The 25795-nt window shown below is 43.2% G+C and overlaps 3 protein-coding genes across 4 annotated transcripts in view; 1 reads left to right on the plus strand and 2 right to left on the minus strand.

Moving 5' to 3' along the window:
- SETX (senataxin) overlaps window positions 1–2557 on the minus strand; it is a 30613-nt gene extending 28056 nt beyond the window's left edge. The window contains exons 1-3 of the mRNA XM_082492726.1: window positions 2496–2557; window positions 1592–1781; window positions 591–771 (exon numbers count right to left, since the gene is read on the minus strand). Coding sequence (XP_082348852.1) covers window positions 591–770 — 180 coding nt within the window. The 5' untranslated portion in view covers window position 771; window positions 1592–1781; window positions 2496–2557. The remainder of the gene's footprint in view (window positions 1–590; window positions 772–1591; window positions 1782–2495) is intronic.
- Window positions 2558–4113: 1556 nt separating this feature from the next.
- TTF1 (transcription termination factor 1) lies at window positions 4114–14489 on the minus strand. Of its 2 annotated transcripts, none has more exons than XM_082492619.1 (12): window positions 14245–14331; window positions 13469–13567; window positions 12411–13312; window positions 11303–11553; window positions 9986–10171; window positions 8399–8477; window positions 8008–8138; window positions 7262–7490; window positions 6838–6927; window positions 6548–6613; window positions 5761–5846; window positions 4114–5309 (listed from the first exon to the last, which is right to left on the minus strand). In XM_082492619.1, the coding sequence occupies exons 3-12, from the start codon at window positions 13298–13300 to the stop codon at window positions 5149–5151; spliced, it is 2169 nt and encodes a 722-aa protein (XP_082348745.1). In that variant the 5' UTR covers window positions 13301–13312; window positions 13469–13567; window positions 14245–14331; the 3' UTR covers window positions 4114–5148. The 2 variants fall into 2 exon arrangements, with proteins under 2 accessions (XP_082348745.1, XP_082348744.1); XM_082492618.1 differs by lacking the exon at window positions 14245–14331 and adding an exon at window positions 14444–14489 and having other exon boundaries at window positions 4115–5309.
- Window positions 14490–14759: 270 nt separating this feature from the next.
- CFAP77 (cilia and flagella associated protein 77) overlaps window positions 14760–25795 on the plus strand; it is a gene marked incomplete at both ends in the record, with an annotated part of 61364 nt that continues 50328 nt past the window's right edge. The window contains one exon of the mRNA XM_082492658.1: window positions 14760–14870. Within this exon, the coding sequence (XP_082348784.1) occupies window positions 14760–14870 (111 nt within the window). The remainder of the gene's footprint in view (window positions 14871–25795) is intronic.

Genomic DNA, 25795 nt, shown 5'->3' on the forward strand with positions numbered 1-25795 from the left:
AAACACAAAATTTGACACCAATGAGAAAGAACTATAAAAGGCTTATAATAAAATAAAGTTTTTAAACAGTTTTTATTAATTTAATCACAAAAATCTCACAGGCTTGCAAGATCACATCTCTGAAATTCAAGCATAATAGAAAACTCCAAATGAAAAATGAAAGCAAATAAAAAGAGGAACAAACCCAAAGCTGAACAGAAGCCAGAGGAAGAAAATACATTAAAGACATAGAGCTGTTAGTTTGTTTGTCAGGTGTTCTTTTTTCCAGATGTCAGACTATCACAGCAAGAACAAAGTTCAAACTATAATGTCTAGTCAACAACTTTCCACTACTGTTTTAGTTCTCACTAATTTGAACATATGCAAAACAAGAGGATCCTTTTGTTTTATGATGGCTCTTCACAACTCAATATAAAAAAAAGCAGACAGTTAAAAAGCAACATACCCTATTCCCCAAAACCAGTAGAACACAACCCCTGAACAAAACCGCCCCCTACACTGAGGCTGGACCACAGAAGCCTCTTCTGAAGTTTTTCTTCAGTTCTGTGTCCTCCCGCTCAGTAATGAGAGGAGCCAAATCTCTTAATTACCTTATGCAAGCTTGGCACGTTTTCCCTTGCTTTGTGGTATTCAACCACACACTCCAGACAGTAACAGAGATCATCATTGGATCCTTCAAGATCTTCCTGGGACAACCGTTTAGAAGCATAGCTCTTCAGGAATTCAGTGGTGTCAGAACCACTAGGTGTACACCATCGACATGTGCTCATTCTTTGGATGAAAGAATAAGGAATTAACGTAAGTCCAAAGACTGGAAGCAGCAAAATATTTTCTGTCAGCCACAACAGTACTTAATTTTAAAGTCTGATGAGTTTCAGGATTTATGTAACTCATTAGCAGCATACGCACATATGTTCTTATATCATATAGGTGTATGCAATTAAATAAATAAATAAATACAGACCAAAGCATTAAATAAACATTACAGGAAAGTGCCTGTTGAATAAAAAATATAAAAAGTAAATCAAAAAGTAGTTAAATTACATAGTTTACAAACTACGAAGCTACATGTAAAAATTCCACTTACATACAAAGAAAAACCCCTCATCCACACTTAACATACACTTTTCAGAACTACAATGCTAAAGTTCATTATGTTGTTTTACTGATATCTATGGAATCGAGGCCTAATGACCACAAAATTTAATTAGCTTTTTTTCTTAATCTCATATTAAAATTTATAGGTCAACAAATCCCTGTTGTCAAACGCAAAGGATATTTAGCGGAACTTTCCTGTCTTCGTTACTAAGATAGTTAGAAAGCATCATGAGATTCTCACCACAGATTGCTTCCTCTAAAAACAAAAGTTCTTCACTAAGCAGCAATACAGTCATCTCAGATCCTGCTAGTCTGAAAAACTCAAAAGAATACTGGACAAGCATAAACACTTGAACTAACTACATAAAAGAAACTATGGTAATTGCTTCTGTCGTTTAGCGTAACAAGGACTGCAAAAGGCAAGTCTAGACAAAGCAAAACTATACATTTGCTCGTGCATACATGCTAGGAAAAAAACAATTGTGGTGTTTACCTTTGGAAAAGGAAGCTCTTTGCTGTGCAGGTGTGGCAGGTCACATGGTGGGACAGGGAACAGCGCTGCCCTGCAGCGAGGGAAGGCGGCCGAGACCTTCAACCATACATGCCCTGGAGTACAGCACGGCAAGGCAGTACCTTCAACAACCCATCCCCTGGTAACCGAGTCTTGACGGTATTTCAAAGATCTGGAGCAAAACAGTAATCATCAGAAATCCGCTCAGTTCACACGCTATAGATTAAGAATTGCTTTGGTATTTAAATCAACATACTTTATATTAAACGCACATTTACTGAAACGATAAGTATGATTTGCAACTGAATCCCTTCTGTCATTCAAATGCGCGCAATACAGCACCTATCGCACCTCCTTCTAACAAAAGGTGCAAAAAAAAGAAAACCCCTACCTACGCGCATTAAGGCAATTCCTTAAACCAGCGCACACGGATACACGAACCTCAGCTGCGAAAAGCGCCCTTTACCTGCACTGCTCCGCTTCCGATACGCTTTAACGGCTGCTCACTGATGAGTACCGACACCCGCCCACGGAAACGCCTCAGCCGAGATGCAGCCCGGGCAGTTTCTGGTTCCCGTTCCCCGCTCCGCCGCCCCGGAGCCACCCCGGCAACCACCAACAGCTCCTCCACGAGGGCCCCGGGCGCACCCCGCGCGGTCTCACCGCCCCGGTGAGGCCCCCGAAGCGGAGAGAGCGTCGCTCCCTTCCCGCCAAGCAGGCCCGGCCCGGCCCGGGCCGGCCCAGTGGGGCAGCGCCTCCCCTCAGGCGGCGTGAGGGAGCGGGACCGAAACAAAGGGAAACCCGAGCGGAACGCGGCCTCCTCGGCAGCACGGAGCGCCAGCGCGGCCGCGGGAAGATAAGTCCCGTCCCATCTCGTCCCTCTCACCTCAGCCCGCCGCCGCTCCCCGCCGCCGCCCGCCCGTCCTGGCAACGCCGCCGCGCTCCCCACGCTTCCGGCCCGCCGGCGGAAGTGAGCTCGAGCCCTCTCCCTGCGGGCGGGGCCGCCCCCCTCGTGCCAGCTAGCCCCGCCCCTTCGGGCAGAGCGGCGGGGCCTTAAAGGGCCAGTAACGAGGGGAGAACAGGGGGCGAGGGGAAACTGAGGCACGCAGCGGTGGGGAGTGCACAGCCAAGAGCACTGCCGCAGGACGGAATTAGCTCAGTGCTAAAGGTCACAGGGCCGACGCTGTGACCACAGGCCGGGGGGCCCTGGGGAACCCAAGAGATTATTTACAGTTTTTCAACTCCTAGTTTAAGACAAGCGTGGTGGAAAAGGCGAGTCCCTGTTTGATCTTCAGCAGCTGCCACCACAACACTCCTCAACTTTGAAGTGCTTCTCTGCTGCGAACACAACTCTTGTAACCCGGCTGTCTCCCTCTTTGATAATGCCACACAGCTGAGAAATTCTTTCCTGTAACACCATTCAGGCCACTAACGCACCAGGAAAAATGCTTGAAGCGACATATCTGCCTGCATCACCGAAGTTTTTAGGGGACGCGCAGTGCTTTTTAAACTTGAAGGCTGTGTCATGCTCTTATTTATAACGCAGCCTGATACACAAAGCTTTGTCGCTGTTATTTCCCTCATCGTTCTGTGGAGCCCGTTGGTCGGTTGGTTGGTTTTTGTTTTTTTTTCAGACCTCTGCACAATTTGCTCTGTTTTCAATAATATTCAAATACCCACATGAAACAACTGCCTCCCCTGCCTGTGTTCCCACGAGCCTTTATAAGATAATGGCAAAGGGAAAAGCTGCTTTCTTACGGTCTCTTAAGTGCCCTTATCCAGTAACCAGGAAGTGATCAACAAACACTCCCCTCCCCCAAACCACCACTTGTCCACATGCAAAGGGATTACAAACACCAAATTACCAAAGGAGCTGCAGGTAGGGAACTGTTTCCCTACTCCCTTCCCAGAGCTGGGGGGAAGATGGACTGGGGCTCCTTTCCCTCCTGCGCGGCAGAGGTCGGGTTTACAGTTCCTGCCCTGGCTTATGCACTCCTTAAAAGCAGTTTCTCTGCAAAATAACATATCAGCAGAATGATAAAATAAACCTTATTATGCAGGTCAAAGTTGTTTTCTTTTGTGAGATTTACTCTATGAACTCTACAACCGTGCCATTGTTTGCGCTCTAGCCTGCAGAAAATTCAGACGAACCCCATCTCCCAAGAAAACAAACAAAAACAAACAAAAAAACACCTTGAAAACCACAAACCGCTTAGATCAAAAAATTCAAGTTCTTCAGCTTTTAACCTTCAAACTCGTAAAGCAACAAAAGCAAATCGAAGACTCAAGTGCCAGGAAGCTGGTACATGCTTCCTCCACCCCGTTTCATCTCTTGGCTGGAAAACTTACCCTTTCACCGGTGGCTGACCCCACAGGGTTCCTGCCCGTCCCACAAAAATCACATTGTCATCCATCTTCAGAGGGACTAAAGCCAGACTCGGTTAAATATGGAAAATTCTCATTTAACATCCTTTGCTACAAGCCACAAGCACCTCCAACAAGGCCTTTATTTCAAGCTGTTGCAAGTTCCACATTTTCAATGAAAATTATTAAAATTACAGAAAGAAATTCTCACTTATCAAAATCACCATCAAAAAGCAGTATGTCAGAGACCAAGTCTTCTTGCATTACTTCCTAATACAACATATAATAAATACAAACAAGCCATACAAATACTTTACAGGCGCAGTAAAACTTGTTTATTTTTCTTTAAGACATTCATTTGGTCAATTTACAAATAATCCCTCTAGGCAGATAGTCAAAAATATCATACAACGCCACGAGTATAACCTCCATCTTATCCCTCAGCTTTCTTATTTAAATGTAAAAATTCTCCTTGGCATTATGAAAATATATATATGTATGTACATATATACACTATCCATTTTGTCTTTGTATTCCAAATATTAACAAAAACATTTTAAATGCACTGTTCTGGTTAGCATGAAATAACATTACAATTCATGAATGGTAATGGACAAAAATCGCTTTTCTCTAGCAGGACTGATAAAAGTACAAGTCTACACAAAAAAAAAAAAATCAGTTGCTTTTAAAAACAAGATATCTTAAAAAAAAAAAAAAACAAATTCAAAGTTGTGCTGTTTCCATCAACACAGACGTTTTAAGATTTATTACAGACATTTAAAAGTAAATTGAAAGCTGTTCTTGTTTGAGCCTTTTCCCAACTCCATGAATTTATTTTTATGTTCTGAAAAAACATGTTCATGCAGAGAGGGTAAACAGCAGCATCCAACTCCATAGAAAACAAAGCAGTGGAAAAAAAGACTGGTTTTGAGACATTCAGAAAGGAACTTAGATGCTTAAAAAAAGACTTCTAAAACCAAAGGTAGTAAAAGGTGGCACAAAACCTGTATTTCCCTCAGTCTTCAATACGGAACAAGAAAATCAGACATACATATCTTTACTTTTTCCATTATTAGACAACCTGTGTACCTGCAGTTGTTGATATGCACCCACTTTCAACCAGATCCATTTTGTTGTTAAATACACTGACTGGGAATTGTTTTTAAGGCAGTCAATTAATCACTCTCTTCACTGGAGTCAAAAATGTCACTGAGTCGGAAAGCCTTCTTCTGTTCATTAGCTGTTGAATTGTCTGAACGAAGGCATTTCCCCTTCCTTTTTTCTAACTTTTCTTCAAGTTCTGGAAGTTTCTCTTCAAAAAGATAATCAATAATTTCTTTGGGAGGAGGAGGGGGAAGAGAGAGAAAAAAAAAAGAAGTCTTAATTAGATCTGTAGGGGAACTGGATGCCATGGGGAAACAGGATCTCAGACAGCAATTATTTTGTCAGTGTTAAGTGCAAAAAAATCTCACTATACCAGAGTAATCACAGTGGCTGCAGGGTAGATCAGACACATACATACACGCAAAGATAAAATAAAAAAGCACAGTCATAAAACTTTTAAAGCCCAGGTATTAAAGAGAAGTTGATAAGCACTGCATGAAGATGCCGTTGAAAGTAAACTTATTTTAAAAAAAAAATAGTAAAATAAGTATAAAGCCTGAGATTTTAGCCAATTTACTTAGGGGAAAGCTAAATAAGAAAGCATTAAACTAGAATACACGTTCTCTTAGATTGAAGCAAAAACCTTAAGGAGTAGCTGACCAGCTAACAGCTGGGATACTGACCAGAAAAAGTCTTTTTTTGCCACAAAGGAACACAGGAGACTTTTAGCTTATAAAATTTTGCTTGAACGTAGGCTCTCGGGACACCTCTGAAAAGAGAAGAGTTCAAAGAATTAGCGGTGTAAGGAACTATTACAAAGTTTAGTGGTTACCGAGTTATCCATTCATGAGAGTGAGTGACGCCAGTCAAACAAGATCTTAGCTTTAGGTAAAAAGGATGGATTTCAAATCCTCATCCAAATCGTTTTTCAAGACAACAGTTCCCCTTGAAGGTATGAACCCAAACCATCCCATTATACATATGCATTATATGTTTAGTGAAAAGAAATAGTAAATGAAACTGAAAGTATATGGATAAAGAAAGAAGCGCTGTAGAGAAAGTACAGCATTCACAGTACTGGTAATTTCATATTCAACACTCACTTTGTTTGGAAGAAGACTATTATATTGTATCACACGCTCCAATAATTATCCCTTTTGCTATGTGCTGATTAACACCCGGAAAAGTCTTTTATCAGAGACTTTAGCACAGACTACATAACAGTTCTAGTACACAGGATGTGCTGGGAGTACAATGAGGGTTCCCTGAAGTGGTTAGAAGTAAATTTCAGAGATTACAGGCATGGTTTGCTGCTCAGTACTACGCAAGGATATACAACTGTACATTACCAACCTAAATGACATTTTCTATAGTTGCAGGGGTCTAAGAACTTTGATTTCTTTGTGGAATTTTTAAGACCGTCTGCTTCAACTATCCTTTGTATCCATAACAAGAACGATAAAACTTTACCCGATAGCATTACTGAGTTCTTCCCAGTTTACTTCATTAGCATCCTCCACTTGCATTTCATACAACCTGTGAATATAATACAGAAGCAGTTTGTAGGCAGAATTCAAGTAATAATTCAATAATGCTCACAGCTCCACCAGTCAGAAGTCACAGGACATTTTGTCCAAAAAAAGAGTAGTTGTGAAACCTGTATGAAACTGCAGGCGTGCCGTTCTCACCCAGCAAGTTTTTATAAACACAACTTAGAACAGTAAGAGGTACAGAACCGTTCTAGTAACGCTGAACTATACCTTTTAATAAGATTGATCTTGGCCTGTAATCCTTTGGTCCCCCTATATAGCTGCTGCCCCTTGGTGATCTTGTTTGTCAAAATGGTTGTCCTTTGAAAACACACAAAAAAAGGTTTATATCAATTCAAGAAATTCCAAACATCAAAAGGAAGTGTCTTCAAGATGTACTGCTTCCACAGAGAAGCAGAAACCAGGCTTCGCTATCACAGCAAGAAGAAATCTTACCACAGCTAGCAAAGAGTTATTTCTTAGTCTCGGACACATTTGCAACATCTCTCCTGTAGTTTACAACCTATTTGTTACCTGTCTTACCAAACAATCATCATGGCACAAATACTTCTGCAGAATGGAGTTAGATACTCCCCAGAACACGTTTTACTATCTCAACTTAGTATATCTCAATATAGTAAAGGTAAAACCTTACCATTTCTGTTTACATTGTCTCCAATATCGAGTTCCCACCTTAGCTTCAATCTCAGTCCATGGTAATTTCTGGTACAGTGTCTCACGGTCAATCGAGATGTCTCTCTGTGACTTTTCCGATGATGAAAGAGAATTTGCGTCTTCCTTTTCCGTTCTTTTCCTAATCACCTCCTCCACTGCATGCATTAACTTCTGGGTCTCTTCCTTTGACCAAGGGCCATAATTAACCGCTAAAATTGAAAAATAAGGCATAATGTATCATAAACGATTAGGAAAAAAAAAAACACCAAAAGAGCAAATGCTACACTTTGCATTACTCTTACTTAAAGGACCAACCTCTTAACAAGCTTCTCGGAAACTCTTCTGCATACCGGTTTCGAGAGAGGAGTTCAGCCTTATCACTGAAGAACAGCACTGATCCCTAGTTTCTATCTTTTAAAACCTGGTTGCCAAATTCCTCCTGCCCTCCCCCTGAAAGCATCTATTTAGATGCCAGTTCCATTTAACAAAGAGTTGCATTTGTTCTATCGCTTCTTTTCCCTTTTCTATCAAAGATTGCATTTTCCATACGGAAGGGATAAGAACAATCAGTGGTTTGGAAAAAAGAACCGCTACAAAAAATTAACCGAAAGAAACAATCCACTCTAGGAATTTTTTCCTGAAGTTTAGGGCACATACAACATACAGTTAAAATAACATCTCAAATTGCAATACACAGAATATTTTTTTTTCCTTAAAATTACATACCTGACTTGATTTCAGAGTATTTCATAGCAACTGAGAGGTTAGAACGGGACATCAACTCAGAAATCTTCTTCCAATCATTCCCATGCAGAGCATGATACTTCTTTAATTTTTCTTTTTCTTCCTTACTATACCTAGTTGAGGAAATAGGCACAGCTTCAGCTGTAAATTCAGACCATTCCAATAACTCAAAAGAGCTTTACAGGCGTTCCAAAGTTACTCATCGCTACCATGTCAAGTCACATTTTAGGACTAGTCAGAAAAACAAACTGTCAATTAAGTCACAGTAACTGACACAAATAAGGGAGATTATCTTCATTTGTATCCATTTTTAATGTACAAATAAACATCAGAGACTGATATTAGCATTCAGAAACTCTTTCAAATGACTCACCTCCCTTTATAATTATTTGGGTCAAATATCTTCCTTGCTCGATAATATATCAGCCTCCAGGGTCGTGGTATGCCCTCAGCTAGAAGGTAAATGTTTCATTTTTAAGAAATATTTCTCACACTGGTGAGGCTACTTAAAAAACGTCAAAACAAAACCAAAAAAGTACAACATACATTATCATGACCATGCTGTCAGTGACAGATTCCCTCTGTTCAAGAGTACATACTCTACAACACAGGAAATAATCAGAACAGAATCTCCTGAGAAGCTTCAAAGATGTAATTGTTACGACCTTGACAGGATTGTGAACGCCGACAGCCAGTAAATCATTGTGTACCAGAGCACATGTGTGTGGGCGAGTATCGAAACCTGAACTTTTGAACTCTCAAGCACAGACATGTTACTCATTAGCTACACATTGTATGGCCTGGCTGTAAGTTTTGATAACATCTGGATGAAATGTAAGTAACATACTGAATATGCCCATTAACAGAGACATGAGACAGCCAGGAATCAGGAGGCTGATGAGATATTGTGATTCTGCATATAGACTAATTTGACGGGCAAAAGCGGTGACTGGGGGTATCCAGCAAAAACAAAGTGAAGATCTCGGCTGAAGGAAAGATCCTTGAAGTGGGGGAAGATCCACAGGGACCACTACTTGGGAACACATAACAATCTTGGTCAGCAACACGCAGGACAGGTGACTGCAAGCAACTCGCATAACACCAAAAGGAGACTCTGCCCAGTTTTCCCAGACCAGGAGCGACCTCCCAAATGGGAAGAGAAGTCAACACCAGGCAAACATAACGATGCAGAGGGAATGATTGTGCGTGTGAAAAAAGTCAACAGGTATGTAGCCTCTATGACCCTTAAATAAATACTAGTATCCAAATCCATTACAGGTTGACATTTACTCTGTCTTGGCTATGCTAATGATACAGAACAACGCAGAACAGAAAGCCACTGACCAAGTGCACTGAGTAGATTAATCAGAGATGTTACAAAGTGAGCATGTTTGCCATGCAAAGTGTGCATGTTTTCTAGCCAACAGAAGCCTAACAAAATGAGGAAAGAGGATGAGAAGAGATGCTCATCTTGCAAACAGAATCTTAGTCATAAGAATTTTACTGGTTTTCCTCACGACTCGGAAAACTAACTACTGTGGCTAATGACCTTATTTCTTTCAGTCCTAAACCTGCCACCTATTTGTGTGCTCTAAGAATGGTTGACAATTTCAGACAGGACTTAATCACGCGTCCCATTAATAAATCACTATGCTTAATTAAAGCCTGGCATATAATGCACCTTAAGCCATAAAGCCCAAATGCAAGTTTAAAAGTCTGCAAGTGCTGCTAATCATGATGATATTTTAACCTTTAACCTATTCATAACTGAGAAAAGATAGTAACGTTATACTGTACAGATTATCAACTACATAATCTCAGCAGCATATTCCTTTTTAGCCAGATTTAGCAGCATTAGTGCTTCTCAATAAAAAAAAATATTAAAAAAAAAATATACACTGATATCACCAGGTTACGGAATGTAACATTCAGCTATTTGAGAAGGAACTTAAATACTTACAAAGTTTTTCACAAAAAAGATGTTCTGCTTTTAGGCGATTTATAGTTTCTTTATCTTCTGGATACCTTGAGGTAAACAGGAGTTTTTCAGCGCTGTCTATTCCAGTAATCAACAAGAATTCTTCAATATTTTTCCGGATTTGATTATTTTCCTTCTGGGAAAATCTGCCAAACTTGACAGCAATACCTAAAATATACAGAAAGTTTTATTTAAAAAAAAAAAGAAAAAAGCAAACCTCAAGTACCATCTCTCTTGCATTACACTTCAGGTTTTAACAAACATAATGTCTTGGTTTGAGGTAAAAACGAACCAATTTTCTTTTCAGTAATTTTACTTTTCAGCTAAGCCTCTTCTAACTGAACTCTCTGAAATTAACACAATGCTTTTCGACAGCTAGGCTTCTGGGAGTGGTAAAACCTAATGCTTATAGTTAATACCAAGGGATGGTATGCAGAGAGCCTCTTGCTTATACTTATTGCTATAACAGCCAAGGCCAGCTAACTTTGCTGTATGTCCCACTAGCGGGTCGGAAGAGGAAAAACACAGAGGGGTCAGAACTGCAGGGAGGAGCAAACAGGACAGGTGACCCAAAACTGACCAACAGGGTATTCCATCCCATCTGCCTCATGCTCAGCATAAAAGCTGAGGGATCAAAGGGATCAGCCCTCTTTCTTCAATGGCCGGCGTCTGAGGAGGACTCTGTCTGTTCCTCTGCCTTTGATCCCGATCCACATGTTACTGAATCCAGATCCTGAGTTCAGCTCCCATCCATTGCTGAGTCCAGTCTGGGACTCTCCCAGTGCCCGCTGACATCATCATCATCCTGGGAGCTCGATACGGTTTTATATATATTGTATATATTTCATTATTAATATTATTATATTTTCTTTTTATTATTTTATTATTAATATTTCATTAAAGTAGTTTAGTTTCTTTTCAACTCACAAGTTCTCCCTTCCTCTCATTCTTCTCTCACTTGGGAGAGAAGTTAGAGTATCTGTCATTTGTTTTAGTGACCAGCCCAAATCACAACACGTATAATTAAAGATCAACAAATTCTAAAGGTGAAAAAAGAAAACTGAAGAGAGACAAAATAAGAGCTGGGAGCAGGTAAATTACACATTCACTTTAGACTGCAATTTGTCAATGAGGAAGTAGATCCTACAAAGCAAACAGAAAATATGTCCATTGGAATGAAGTGAACCAGACTCCATGCATGTGACAGACACAGTACAAAACCAAACTATTTTCTCTCTGTCAAAATATTAGCACAGCTGCACAGTCCTTCCTCACTGCAACGATATTTTGAGAGCTCACCTTGTTTTTTAAACTGTTTAAACCTCACTAGGTCTCTTCCAGCCATCTTCCTGATTGAACTGTCTGATATATTCCTCACATGAGGAATAAACTCTTCCAGTTCTTGTTTTGCAGTATCCAAATCCACAACTGAACACGTGGTAGAGTCCAGGAACTCTTCATCATCCAGATTAAGCTCATCAAGGGCTGCCATTTCAGTAAAGGAGCTATTTTGGTCCTTCTTTCTATTTGATGCTGAGGGTTCTGGTGTCCTGACACCAAAAAAAAAAAAAAAACCAAACCCAACACAAACAAAACAAAAAAAGAGTAAAATAAAATACACCACTAGAGCTCCAAAACAGAGTTAGTTAGTATCTCTTCCATTAAAAGAATGAACACGTTCATTAATTAAAGAACGCGGAATACTTCACACATTTAGCCTCTTGTATTTCCAACCTTTTAACACAGACATAATTTATTATCAAATTTCTATACTTACAATATTCAAAGAGCTTGCTGAAGTTTTGAAAATCCACACCTTTCCCACAAAACTCTCACAGATGGACATACAGAAGAAATAGCATCTCTTGCTACCATTGGCAACCCAGAACTTTTCCATCTGTCTCTTACTAGTGCTCTTATTGTAGGTTCTAGACACTGCAAAAGCACCAACAGCTACTTACATGCACATGTGTTCGCACAGAACACTAAATTCTTTAGCTGACCTGACCTTGCCATTTGTTTGGCAAAAATGCCTATGTTCGCTATAAACATCAAATGTAACAGATGGAATCCTTTTTTTTTTTTTTTTTTTACTAATATGAATTACTTGCATATAAATTATTTCTATACCTACAGTTTTTAAACAGAAGGAAATATTCTACATTGAAAGTACCATTGAAATGGTACTGTATTCTTACAAATTTTATTGTATTTATAACTAAGCTCTTAAAGTAGGTCTCTCAATATCTCTGTAACATCTCAACATACTGCAAAGGTTTTTGAAGTTGTTTTTAAAAATACACACAACACAGACTGAAGAAAAATCTGGGATCCAAATAATGTGATAAAAACATATCTGGGGGGTGGGAAAAGCAAACAAACAAACAAACCCAAACCCTAAACTTACATTACGTCCGATTCTGAAGAGCTGTCTTCCATGACAAAAGCACTGCTTTTTATTTCCTTTCTAGCATGCATGGGAGTTTTTTGAGGAGTGCGATGATCTGCTTTAGTCGTTTTTGAAAAATTAGTAGGTACATCCATAGAATCTTCACTCACGGCAGAAGCAGCATCACAGTCACCATCTTCATGCCATTGCTGGGGCACTGCCACACTGCCGTCTTCTGTAAGTGATGGCAAGACTGTGTCTTCCCCTTCCCTGTTTTGCTCAGGACATGACAACAGTGACTGGTCAACGGTTACATCTGTGTCTTCCTGCATATCTTGGGTACTACTGCCTCTTTTCTTCTTCTTTTTTGATTTTTTGTCATTTTTATCATGTGTTTCTGAGGTAGGCAGCTCACATACCTCATCCCCATCAGGCAATCTTTCTTTTCTTTTCTTCTTAACAGACTGTTTTAAAAAAATGTAATCAGCATTGATCTCCTGACAACTACCAGCAGTATGCTGATTTACTGTGACACAAATTGCATTACTTTGATCATCTGTACCATCATACTTCTGCTTCTTTTTTTTCTTTTTCTTTTGGGAAGCATCTACTCCACTTTCATTACTAACTTCATGTTCCAGTCCTACACAAGAATTATCTAATGAAGGCTGTTGCTTCTCGCCCTTGTTTTTTTTCTTCTTCTTCTTCTTCTTCTTTTTACAGCCTTCTCCACTCTGTGCTGCTTGATCTTCACAGAGCAGTGGTGAAGCATGGCTAAGCTCTGCATTTTGTATACTTTCTCTTTCATCATTTTCATGTTTCTTATTGTATTCTTTGTGTTTTCTCTTTTTTTTCTTCTTGAGAAAATCCTGAACTTGAAAATCATCTGCACTTGCTTTTTCTGTCATATTTTTTCTTATCTTAAATAAAAGAGATGAATTTTACTCAAGTGCTAGAATCTGTGTACTGTTACACATTGTTACAAAGTAAAAACAACAAGACAAAGCAGCCCACAACATTAAAATATTACAGAACTACTCAATATTATCTGAGAAACAGATGATAAAGCCACTTACTTTTCAATCCAGCTAATTTTGTAAAGTGACTATGAAAAAGTAACGCTTTCTTCATTAAACAGATGTGCATCACAGCTGTATTGCCTTAAAATTGCCTTCCTAGAACAACAAAAACACACTTTAATAACTAGCAGTTTTAAGTTGATTTTGCATAACTAAGCAATGACAGAATGCTATATTCAACTCTGCTTCCAGCAATGAAACAGCAGCAAGCTAAAAGTAATACAGAAATATTAAACTAATCAGCAGTAAAACCAAGTTCTCTAATTAGAAGCTTCTGACTATGTTCAAACAGGCCGAGCCCCACCAGCTCCAGCAGACTCTGTAACCAGAACATTCCTGAAAACCACAGTTACGCAGTGCAGGCAGGAATTATTTTTTACCATGTTTTCTACGGCCAGCACGTACAAACACTTACAAAAACAACATCCTGTCATCTCTGAAACACAAGACCCTGAATTTCACATCCCCAAACCAGTTTCCAGCAGCACTAGACATCACCTCCCCACCGCCGCCGGGAAGCGGCTGCCCTGAAAGCCCTGGAGACAGACACCAAACCGCACGCCACCAGACAGCTCTGGGGACGGGCACCAGACCCCGCTTCACCACACAGCTCGCCCCAGCACCGTGCTAAGAAAGCCAGGCCGTGGGCCACCAGCCGCGGGCCACCGGCCGAGGCCGCGGGCAGGCCCGAGGGCGGGCTGCGGGACAGGGCCCCGAGGCACCCCCTGCGCAGAGGCACGTCCCGTCCCACCCCGCCGCCGGGCCGCCGTTACCCTCCGTCTCCTTTCGGGACCACCGAGGGCGGCACCCAGAGCACCCACAGGACTCTCGGTGACACCGGGGTGGGCCGAAGCGAGAAAACCGCAGTCCCCTCAGGGACCCTGACGCCCGCCTCTCCCTCTCCCTGACCGGGCCCGCTCCTCCCGCCGCCCCCAGGGGGATAACGGTCCGGCCCGGGGCCGCCCGCCGTACCTCCGCGCCGCGCACGCTCTCACGGCGTCCGCCCGGAACACCGCCCCACACACACACGCTGCTACCGGACTCTGCGTTCCGCAATCCCGCCTCTCCCAGCGGAAGCGGCCCCAGTCGGGCCCATCAAAGCGACGGACCGCCGGTAGCGGTTGCTAGGAGACGGGACACCGCTACATACACACACCCCCCCTCACGCTCACGGGTGGGAGCTGCAGTTCCACGGCGAGATCCTCCTCCCCACCAGGGCAGGCCAACGCCGCCCGCCTCAGCCCCGGCTCCCCCCGCCCCGTGGGGCGGCGACACGACGGGAGGCGACATGGCGGCCCCGCGGCAGCCGCTGTCCCTGGCCGAGGTGGAGCCGGGCAGCGAGAACGAGCGGCTGGGGGTGGCCCGGGACAGCATGCTGCGCAACCCGCTCATCCTCAAGGTGAGCCCCGGTCCCTCCGCTCCGTCCCCGCTACCTGCCCGGTCACCCCACCGCCATCACCACCACACCCTCCCTGACGCCGATAGCGGCCAACCGGGCCCCGGGGAGGGGCGGTGGGAGGTGTCACGGTCCCCGCGGGCAGCCCCGGGCCACCGCAGCCACACAGCGGAAAAGTTTCCTTTTAAGGCACCTGGAGGGCGACAACGGACGAAAACAAGCTCCCCCCTCCCATTAATTTATATGGCAAGAAGGGAAAAATGTGTTTTCTCACTCGTCCTTCGTGTTTTAGCACCGTTAAACACCCAGTAGCCCCGGGATGGCCACCGGCAGCGGCATGGGATGGGTTTTCCCCCCCGAGGCTCGGGTGATTTTTTGAACAACGGCCCCACGGTTTGAGGACCGCTGGGGGACAGGGACCGAGATGTCACCGAGACTGCTCTCTGCCACCCCTCGCAACGGGGGGGTCCGGGGGGGGGGGGGGGGGGGGGGGGACGGGGGACGACGACACAAACTCTGATCGCCTAAATGAGGATTTTTAGAGCGGCTGTGGAGGTAACGGTCACTTCGCGAACTCCTGACGCTTCTTCTCTTTATCAGTTCACTTCTGTCCCCGTCCTGAGGATGGGCTGAGCTCCGGGTGGGCTTTAGAAAGCTGCAGGCACCTCACTTGGGTTGCCTCCCCCCGATCAACACTCACAGGCACAACAGGTCAGGCTTGAACCCCCCCGCCTCCCCCGGAGCCCGCCGTCTCCCCCACAGCAGCCGCGGTACATACAGCTCTCCTCCCCTGGATGGCACTCGCAGAATAGCTTCACCAGCTGCATTTTTCCTCTTCTTCCTGGTGGGGGCAGCCTGTTCTGCTCAAAAGCGTGGGTTTTCCACACCAGACAGCGGTGACACTGAAACCACGGCGGCTCAGCCTCTGCTGCGGTGGTTAAGGTCTTGAGTTCCCCTGGTAATCATAACCCGGCACCGGCAGGCTTGAAAGGCGGCCATAAAATTGCGGAATTCGGAATATCACAGAAAGTTTGAGTCTTGCAACATTGAACATTCCCCCCCCCCCCCCCCCCGAAACTCTAAGATTTTGAAATTATGTAAGGAAGGCAAAGAAAAAAAAAAAAGTAGGTTTTGTGTCATAACTCAAAAGCAGCTTTCGCTTTTTCAAATCCAAAATGTCTACTTTCTTTCTTTTCTCTGGATCCTGGAAGTTTGAGAGGAAGTGGTGGTCTCTTGGCTGAGAAGTGGAATCAGAGGAGATTCCCTCACCTAGCTGCCCCCCAGAAAGAGCTGGTGTGGACAGATGTAGGCACGGCGAACCTCCTGCACTGCTGGGAGGGAGAGGAGGCAGCCCCGCATCTTCCCCATCTCTCCAAACTGTTTCTGCCTTTCTTAGAAAAGTGTGCCCGTAAATACACTTTTAGGGTGATGCATGAATATGAATCAGAAGAATATGTAATTATATGGCATTTAAGGTATGCTAAGGCATAATCACAGGGGTTGTGTTGATCCTACTTATTTTCACAATGCATTTACATTCCTTAAATTGAAATAGGTATAAACCACTTGTCAGCGCCGTTAAGTCCCAGGTCTACAAATATAACACTGGGGCAATCCTACGAATGGCAGCTCCTCTCCTGTAATGTATACATTGCAAGCAAATTATATGGGGTCATTAAGATTATGTTGATTTATGTGGGAGTTTTGCCTGTCTGGACGGGAGCATTTGGCCAAGCACCGTCTGTCCCTAGAGCTCAGTTGATGTCTTCTCCCCTCGGGTCCAGCAGTTTGCTCAGCCCCAGCTTTAGGGCTTGAGTGTTTTCTCAGCGTAACTGTTGCAGAGCATCCTGGCAGTGGGATTTCTGAGCAGTCATAAACCATGGGCTGTCTTAATAAGACTTGATCTGTATTTCTGCTATCTGGCCAGGTGAAACTAAAATTTGAGCAAGTTTTGAGAAAAATAGTGTTAAATTTCAGCATTCTGGATAATGTCTCTTCTCTCAAGGCTTCCTTGCAGGAGGGTTTCCTTCACAGCAAGCCAGCTGGTAGGAACGTAAAGAGATCTGCATTCACGTGATGCAATTCTTTACCATGAAGTAACTGGGCTATTAAAAGGGATGCTTTTACTCTTGGAATCAGGAGTGATTACAGCTCAGTAAATAACGTTGTAAAGTTTGTGCAGCAAACTGCTGAGCCCCTGCCAACTACCTTCCCACATTGCGTCATGCCCCAATGAATGCTGAATTTACCAGGTTGTTCTCCGCTGCCCAGAGGTGACAGTGATGGGATGGCAGTTTACTGGATAAGCACTGGCAGTTGGCCAGTCCCACTCGCTGGCGCACACGCCAGTAGTGGCATACTCACAGCATCAGCCTTCTGCCATGTCTCCTCTTCATGCTTCCAACTGCAGCCTGGGATCTCTTCCTTCTCTGGGAGAGCCCTGGGGACCAGGCACTTTGGAGAGAGCTGCTGAAAGGGATGGCCAGCAGGTCCCAACCCTCATGCTGTGCAGTGCCAAGTGAAAGACAAGGACATGATGGTTTAGAAGAAGCGGACAAAAGGTTTTGAGACAACTGCTGCTTGGACAAGTGCTTCTGGCAGCTGTGGGAGGGCACTGAGGAACACAAAGCTCCAACAGTTGTCATTAACATTCACAGGACAGCAAACAAACAAGAACCTGAAGCCCAGTTGCCATGGATGGGACACCTACAGCCCAATCTTCCTCCAACTAGCACTTAGTCCCCAAAACCTTAGTGCAAGTGTGAGAGACCCGCTACTTTGCAGCAGCTAACAACGGGATCCCCTGCTTTCTCTCTCAGTTCTCTCATGAATGTTCTAAATGAGGCATCATGTATCCAAACAGAGACCACTGCACAGCCGACATCCTTGTTTCTGGCTGACCCTCCTGCCTCAGCTCTGCCCAGCCCCTTCCTCCCCCCAGGATGTGTCCACACATGCCGGCTATCGCAGATTAAAAACATCATCTATTCACATCAAGATTTCTAAGGATGAATGCTCTGTTATTCTCTGGTAGAATCTGTGATGTGTTTTAATTAATCAAGGAATTCATTTAGTTTATCAATATATATATTTGCTTGCAGCATAAAACCGAGAAAAGTATTTCATCTACTGATGCCAGTAAAAATCTGAGCAAAGCATTTTTGGTTTGTTTGTTTTTACCAGTAAAAGCCTTAGCCAAGCGCTTTTCTTGGTACAAACTTGCTGAAAACTACTGTGTTACAAAAATAAGCCAGCTCTGAGCAGGAAACAAGACTTCACCGCATTTAACCCCCAGCATGCCTGACATGCACTCCAGTAAAAATGGCCCACTGCAGTTTGGTTACATTTACATTAGCATCTTTTTGATAATATGCCATAATTAAGCTCAACACATCACTGCTAAAGTCATTGTGTCACCAGCCTGGCATTGCACATATCCCTGGTGTGCGAAGGTAAATGGGAAATCACAGCTGCAAGACCCACCTGCCAAAGCATCCTCTTACCATGAAAAAAGTGGGGAACTGCTCTCCATGAAATGCCTTCCGAGCAGAGAGGCGTCCAGCTCACCTTCAGAGCCCAAACCACCATCTCCCAACATTAAAAAGTGGTTTCAGAATCAGCGGTTTGGAGGAGGAGGATGGTGCTATGGAGGCTGGGAAAGGCTGGGCCAGGTCTCAATCCCAGTCTTCCAGGCTGCTGGAAAACCAGATTTAACAAACAGAAGTTTTCAGCACTACTGGAATGTGCAATATTTGTTTTAAAAGCTTGTTATTTATATGACAACTGATGTCAGGCTCTATTTATTGGTCTGAATGCCAGGCCACTTAGGGGTCATTTTCCTAAGCTTTTCTCTCCAGCCCGGAGGGCTGGATTATTATTTTTTTTTTTCCAAAAAAGATTGAACAAAAGCTACAGGACTCAAGCAATAAAATTTCCAGCTACAGTCTCCAGAGGAGAACATATGATCAAAAAACACGCAAAACCCTTGGAACTGGCACACTGATAGCCTTGGTTTTGGCAATCCCAGCAGGGAAAGGATTAACTAGGCCAGGGAGGCTGAACTGCCCTTTTTAGTGGAGGATGGGGATACATGGGAGACCTCTCCCCATGCTCACACAGGAGTCTGCTCCATGCCCAGGGAGAGTAGTTCGGTGTGGGTGATGGCAGGGCACCAGCTGGGCAGCTGTGGGACTCCACTCACTACCTGGCTACCAAGTAAAGGCAGAAATCACTCACCACATTTTTCTTTTTCCTTTCGCGCCTATCGAACCTTATCATGAAGTATTTCCAAGCTGTCTGACTTGTCACAGTGCAAGGTGCTGCTGAGAGTTGTTTTGGTTTCTGGAGCAATCCATAGAAAGGACAGCTAAGGAACAATGGGCATTTTATCAAACTAAAATTGTGTCACATCATGAAAAAAAACCCTAATTATACAAGAGACAAACATGGACAAATGCATGGTGTGAAAAAAGGATATTACAACTTTGAGTCGTAAACTACATGCATCAAAAACATCTCTTGCAATAGCAATTACTGAAAGGGCAGGTTTTCCATCACTCTGGAGTTGACGCGTTTATTAATAGACCTGTGTTGTGGCTATAACAGGGCTTTTACACCTGACTATTGTGCTCAATCTTTGAGCCTTTAACCCTCACCTTCCTTTTTTAAACCTTCTCTCCAAATCCACTCATCTTCTTTAGCTCTCCCGGCGCTGGTATAGTGAGGAGCCAAGGTGAACCTGGAACGATGCTCCCATCTCACCAAGCCCTTTCTCAGGGCAGAGCTGGGAAGCACCACTCACCTTTGTAATTCTCATCCACCTTTGTTCAAGGACTGCTAACCTGCCCAGGAAGGAAAGGTGATAAAATAAAGGCTTCCTTAAAAACATACCCATCACTGGATGCTCAGGGAGCGGCTGTATGAGCCACCAGAAACTGTGACAGCTGGGACTGACAGAGAGCAAAATCATTCCCTCTCCGCAGAGCGCCTACAGAGGGAGCATGCAAAGTCAGCGCAGGTCCCTATGGTGTCCACAGCATGCTTCTGCTCCCCCCGAATGATCTGGGGGTTCAGCCACAGTGAGATCTCACAGCTGCTTCCAGGTGTGGCAAATGCCACTGACAGCATCACAGCCCTGCCAGGAAGCTTCCAGAGCACTTGGATAACTTCCCTCAGGTGTTAGCTTTGTTGATTTAAATAACTCTGTTCCCTCTCCGAATACCTGCTCTCAGCTGTTTGGAATCAATACATCCACTGCAAACTTGGTCAGGGACCAGATTTTGGGTTGTCTGTCTTAGGTGAACAACCCCTGTAATACACAGCAGAGTAGTCACGAGTACTGTGAGCCATATTTGGAATAAGGTGGTCTTTTATTTTGTGTTAATTATACTATTTACCTCAAATCACTACATGTGCTGCATCCTGTCTTCTGTGCTTGCTGCTTGGGGACACTGAGGATTAATTAGTGTTCATGCAGCATTTTGTGTGCTTATTACTATTATTATTATATCACTACTACTATTATATTTTTGCAATCTAAGGCCAGTGTTGTGCTTTTAAAAATGTGTTCTGGAATGTCTACACAGTACAGCTCAATAATTCATTAGAGAAATAAACTAACGAAGGGCTGGTTAGTCAAATAATCATTAGGTTTGATTCTGAGCTTTGTCTCTCCAATGCTCTGACTTCTAAGGGTTTTCTTCTCAGCATGAACTCATTTAAGATTTTAAATGAATTATTTGGTACACTAAAAATTAAACTCCTTATGAGCTTTAGTGCCCTCCCATATTTTGCACAGACACCACTGAAATAAATAAGGCATTTCCAAGAGGCAAGTAAACATTCTGCATGAATGAAAGTAGTGGGTTTTTCTCATGGTTATTTGAAGACAGGACTTAGGCTGCAAACTGCCAGCTGTGATTCAGTGGTCAGAGGGGCGGCACCAGCAGCAGCAGCACCGGGCATTTGTAGCTGCTCACCCCCAAGATGAGCACGCAGTATGTAAAAGCAAGCAAAAGGGCATTTTGATCCTTTATGTGAACAAAACAATGCAAATTGGTGAGACTAATAAGCCCAGAAACATTACAAGGTGAATGCCTTTTATGTTTGTGAAAATCTTCTATGTTTATTTGTCTAATACAATGGAAATAAAGCTTCAAAGGCCCTTTGATTTAAAAGTGCATTATTGAAGTCAGCACAATAATAACCATTAGACCGAACTGTTGCATTATGACCCTAATAGCAGCATTGTCACAGCAGAGAAAGCCCGTACAGCCTCTTGCCTGAGTTGTTGGTGATGTAAAAGCAGAAATTAAGCCAAAGGAAGAGAGAATGTAGGCAGAATAGGAAAAAGAAAATAAAATGAAAAAAGGTCACAAGTGGGTCCATGCACTCACAGTGCATCCAGAGCTGCAGCAGGCTATAAATTTTTATGATGAACCTAAAACTCAGGCTTTACTGTCTGAAAGATTTAAGAAACTTTGGGGGAGAGCCAACACCAGTCTATGGCATTGGCCCCAAACCACATTAAACCAAGAGATGATTTTCAGACTAATTCAAATTGAAGACACCATGCAGAAAGTCGGGGGTATTCCAAATCCTGGTAACGTGCCCTTACCTGCAAACCCTTCTCCAGAGACACTAAACCCAGCAGGCTGAAAGCAGCACCAGAGACCCAGCTAAAACTTGTAAGAACGCAGTAAGATCTCTGCCCTATTTCCTCTCCATCCTCAGCTTCCCACCCCAGCAACAATAAATATTCCTCCTTCTCTGGAAGAGGCACAAGAAAATGTCCTGACCATAGAGGAAGCGCTGGCGGAGGCTCAGTAAGGACCGTCCTGGTCAGGAGGGCATTGGGCAGGCAACTGGTGAGCAGTTGCCCAGAGAAAAGGCCAAAAGCTCTTTGTTTTTAAACCTTTGCCACAATCATTTCTCTCTTCTTGAGTGCTGCCTAGCAGAATATAGAGCAAACGAAGCACGATCACGGCGATCGCAGGTTTTCAGTTTTGCAAGTTTTTAGCCACACTTTCCCCAAGGGCAGATTGCTTTCCATGCAAATTCATAGAGATGCTCTTATGCTTAATTATTGAATTTGAGAAGCCTTTGTCATCTTGCAAGGAACGTTTTGTTCTTGCTTGGCTGCTCACATTGTACAGATTAGACAGAACCTGCATTTTGAGGATATTTTCTTTTTTAACCGTTTGTACTTTATAAAATAAATTACACTGACTTTCCTATTCACATTTATTTGAACTAGCATAGATAAATGAAAGTGGGACTCTATTACTAGTTTTCCAACAGCCTTTAAGGCAACTTCAATATCAGGGTAATATCTCTAGTTTTAGTTTTTTAAGCAAACCAATGTGCTTTTTTATGCCTGAAAACCTTACAAGTAAAACCTGATTAAAAATAATAGTGTTCTTCCCAGGCTGGGGGCAGGGAGGGGGGTCAGAAAAGCAAACACAGCGAACCTCGTATTTCTTAGCAAAGAGCTAACTAGCCTGAAAAATAAACGTTGTTTTAGTCGTGAGCTTCAGAGCTGCTCGCCCAGGTAGAAGAGCCCCTTTGTTTGCAGCACACTCTTCAACTTCCCAACATCCCTTTACATTTGCTCTCTCTGCTCACCCTCCTGCTCGCTGCCCGGCCCCTTCGGTGCTTCCCAGGAGATACAAATCAGCTGGTCAGGAGGCGACTGTAACTACACTAATTACCACGCGTTACGGTGTGGTAAAGCTCTAATACACGCCGAAATGCAAGTTTCCCTGCACTGGTGCGGCTGCATTCATTGCCGCGCTCTGCCCCTCTCCTCCCTCTCCGCGGTGCCATGGCGAGGGGCTGCCGTGCTACCTCTGCTGCCATAATCAGGGAGCTAAAATTGTTATCAGATTAGCCCCAGCAATGAAAAGCACAGTCCCAGATCACACTCCCAGTTAGTTAGCATTTAGATAGGCTGGGACGGGGGTCTGTACAATAGGCATCAAAGCTGAACTCTTGGTGCAGCGAGAGGGATTAATTTCTTTAACCAACATGCCTGATCTGGCCTATCTCATTACCCTGCCTTGTCAGTGTCGATGTTAGATTTGATTGAAGATTATACCATTTAGGCTTTTCCCCTGTTTTCCACAGAAATCAGGCCTATTGAATTGCACATTCTTCCATGGGCCCCTGTCAATACTCAGTGGCCTGAGCCTCTAATTCTGCTTCATTTAAACTTCATCAACTTTTCCAATCAAGTGGAAGGATCTGAAATAGGCTCCGTAAGCAGAAAGGCCCTTTTTCCTTTTGTCAGATAATTTATTCTGTTTTCTCTTTCTCTCCCCCTTGCTTCCCCACCTCTTTCTCTTTTTCTTCTTTTCGCTCCCTTTCCCTGATGCTGAAAATGAGATTACAGTATTTAAATGACTATGATAATCAATCGGGGGACCTTGAGCCGAGATTGAGGTTAATTTTTCTTAGCAGAACAAAGAAGCGTGATGCCATTGGGGATTTGAAGGTGCAATCTGTGTTTCATGCTTGTATTCCTCCCCCCCAACCCGAAACTGCAGTTTTAGGAGTCTTTTCTTGTTACTAACTAGGCAGTTGTTGTGATTTTTAACAGAGGCAACCCCTAGGAGAGAAAAAATGTAATTTTGGGCTGATAACTAGCTAACAGCCTTCAATCAACAATTTTAATAGGAAAAAAAAAATCACTTACATGGTGTGACTGCAGATCTAATGAAAGTACTATCATTACCCTGTTTATTTTTAAATATACTTGGAATAATTTTCAGCAGTGTATAAGTAGTCCTTCCAGCCTGCACGGCAGAGTTGTGAACTTTTAACTGAATACCCCTTTCATCCAGCCACTCTTTCTACTTAGGAGCTTTCTTGGTTGCCTGGAAAAAGTCGAGACTTTTGTCATGATTTTGCTAATCAGAAATGGAATCGCTTATGTTCATCTTAAAACCCGCATCGAAATGGCTTGTTAAGTCTTTAGATGATGTATTTTTGGTTGTAACACATCAGCATTCGCTCACCTGGATCTTTCGCCTACCCTTCTCAGGAAAAGAGAAAGAGAAAAATATGCATTTCTTTGCTTCCATCCTAGCTGTCTTGTCAGTGCTGTTTTACATGCTGCCACCCAATGTTATCTTTTATTTGTGTCAGGAGAGAGAATTTGACAAGTTCAGTATACAATGTTCATTTGGCAAGGCAAATTTTTCATACCAATTTTGAGTAGAAAATGAAACCATCTTTCAAAACAACGAGCAACATCATTTTTGGACAGACTTATTATGAGAAGAAGAATTGCAAAACTTTATTTCCCCTCACGATCCAGAAAAACCCTGGAAATGAGACATTTAAACAAAAAAATAAATACATGTATGAATGTTTGAGGCCATCAGTTTGTTTCAGAAATAAAAAATAACCACCAGCTGCTGTCAGGTAGCTGTGGCCTCCTTTTTGTTAATCAGATGCTGCTGAAATTGGCTGCATCATAATGTAGCTTTGTTTCAAATCTTTTAAGCTGTCAGAAGATTGGGAACGCAGGCCGACTTCAGAAGTTTGTCAGCGTTCGCCAAGCAAAACAGTCATTAGTCAACAGCGCGTAGGCTGAGGTTTGCAGAGATGCCCGGGGCCTGAGCAAGGGAGGGACCAGGGGCATTTCAAAGGGCTTCGCCTCCCCCCAGAATCCCAAATCTAACTTCTGACAGTACTAAATACTCTGAACAATCCAATTAATAGAAAAAATCTCACTATAAATTCTGCTGTCCCGTGTGTGTCGCAAGTTACATGGGTACAACAGGTTCCTTGGGGATGAAACTCTTGTTTTTGACTGCCTCCCACCACAATGGGCTTCTGGTCCGTGACAAGGACTTGCTGGTGCAACTGCATAGCGAGGATTCAGGACAGTTAAATAAATATTTTCTAAGGAAGACCACGCATTGAAAAAGGGCTATCAAACCTTCACTGGGTGACAAGTTCATTTTAGCACCCAGGACTCCTGCAAGGTTGGGAGGTGCAGCCAGAGAGCCCAGTAGGGCTGTACGTCCTCCGTGTTCTGCAAGTCAATGGGAAACCTCAGCCTGTGGTGGGAATTGGGATGCTCTTTGATGCCCCAGCTATGACCCTCTGTGAATTTTACCCCTAACAAACGAAGCAGCAGCCCCAAGATGCCTGTTCAGTCCCACAGACGTGGAAGAAGCTGTGTGTGTCTCGGGCAGTGGTTTGCTCTAACAGTCTTCTCTCTTTAAGCAAATGTTGACTCACCATGGGGAAATTAAAACTCCATTAGACGTTGCCACATTGTAGAGCAGACCCCATTACAGCGGTCGAGTTGCAATTAATTGGTTTCCTCAGATATTACTTAATTCTGGGAAGGCACAGATAGATGGGAAGGACAAGGCTGATCTAAACAATAATTTCCTAAAATAACATAATCTAAATAAACTAATGAAGTGATTGCATAGTTATTAATCTAAATATAAAGAAGAGTCAAAAGAAAATATTGGGTATATAACAATTTAGAAAAAAACAGTAGAGTTAATACCATTCTGGTTAGACTCATCACGAGGCAATAAGCATTTGTGCTTAGGGATGGATGCTAGTTTAGCAAATTAATTATATTTCATGCAAATGCCTGCCATTTCAAAGTGTCCCATCTTCTGCTTTTGTTTGGTCTGTTGTCCATAATACTTCACTTTTCAACACACATAGATTGAAGGGGCCACTGCCTACATGGCACTGCAGGTTTGGGGTTTGTTTTTTAACTGAGGTTGATGTTGGATTAGGAAATGTAAAGCAAAATAACATGTAAAATGAGACTCCCTTGCATGCAGCTGGAATAATTAGTAATTTGGAAATATTCTGGCCCAGGGAAGGCACTCGACAGGCAGTCCCTCTGCAGAGAGGCAGTGGGGAGCTGCATGCTTGGGGTGCCTGCTGCATTA

This window comes from Vanellus vanellus (assembly GCF_965231255.1).
Source record: "Vanellus vanellus genome assembly, chromosome: 18".
Taxonomy (NCBI): Eukaryota; Metazoa; Chordata; class Aves; order Charadriiformes; family Charadriidae; genus Vanellus; species Vanellus vanellus.

Excerpts from the sequence above, each read along its gene's own strand:
- TTF1 (XM_082492619.1), bottom strand. The coding sequence starts at position 13,300 with ATGACAGAAAAAGCAAGTGCAGATGATTTTCAAGTTCAGGATTTTCTC. Across the intron at positions 11,554-12,410 it reads TCTTCAGAATCGGACGTAAT|GACACCAGAACCCTCAGCAT; the intron begins GTAAGTTTAGGG and ends TTTTGGTGTCAG. Across the intron at positions 5,310-5,760 it reads GCAAAAAAAGACTTTTTCTG|AAATTATTGATTATCTTTTT; the intron begins GTCAGTATCCCA and ends CTCCTCCCAAAG.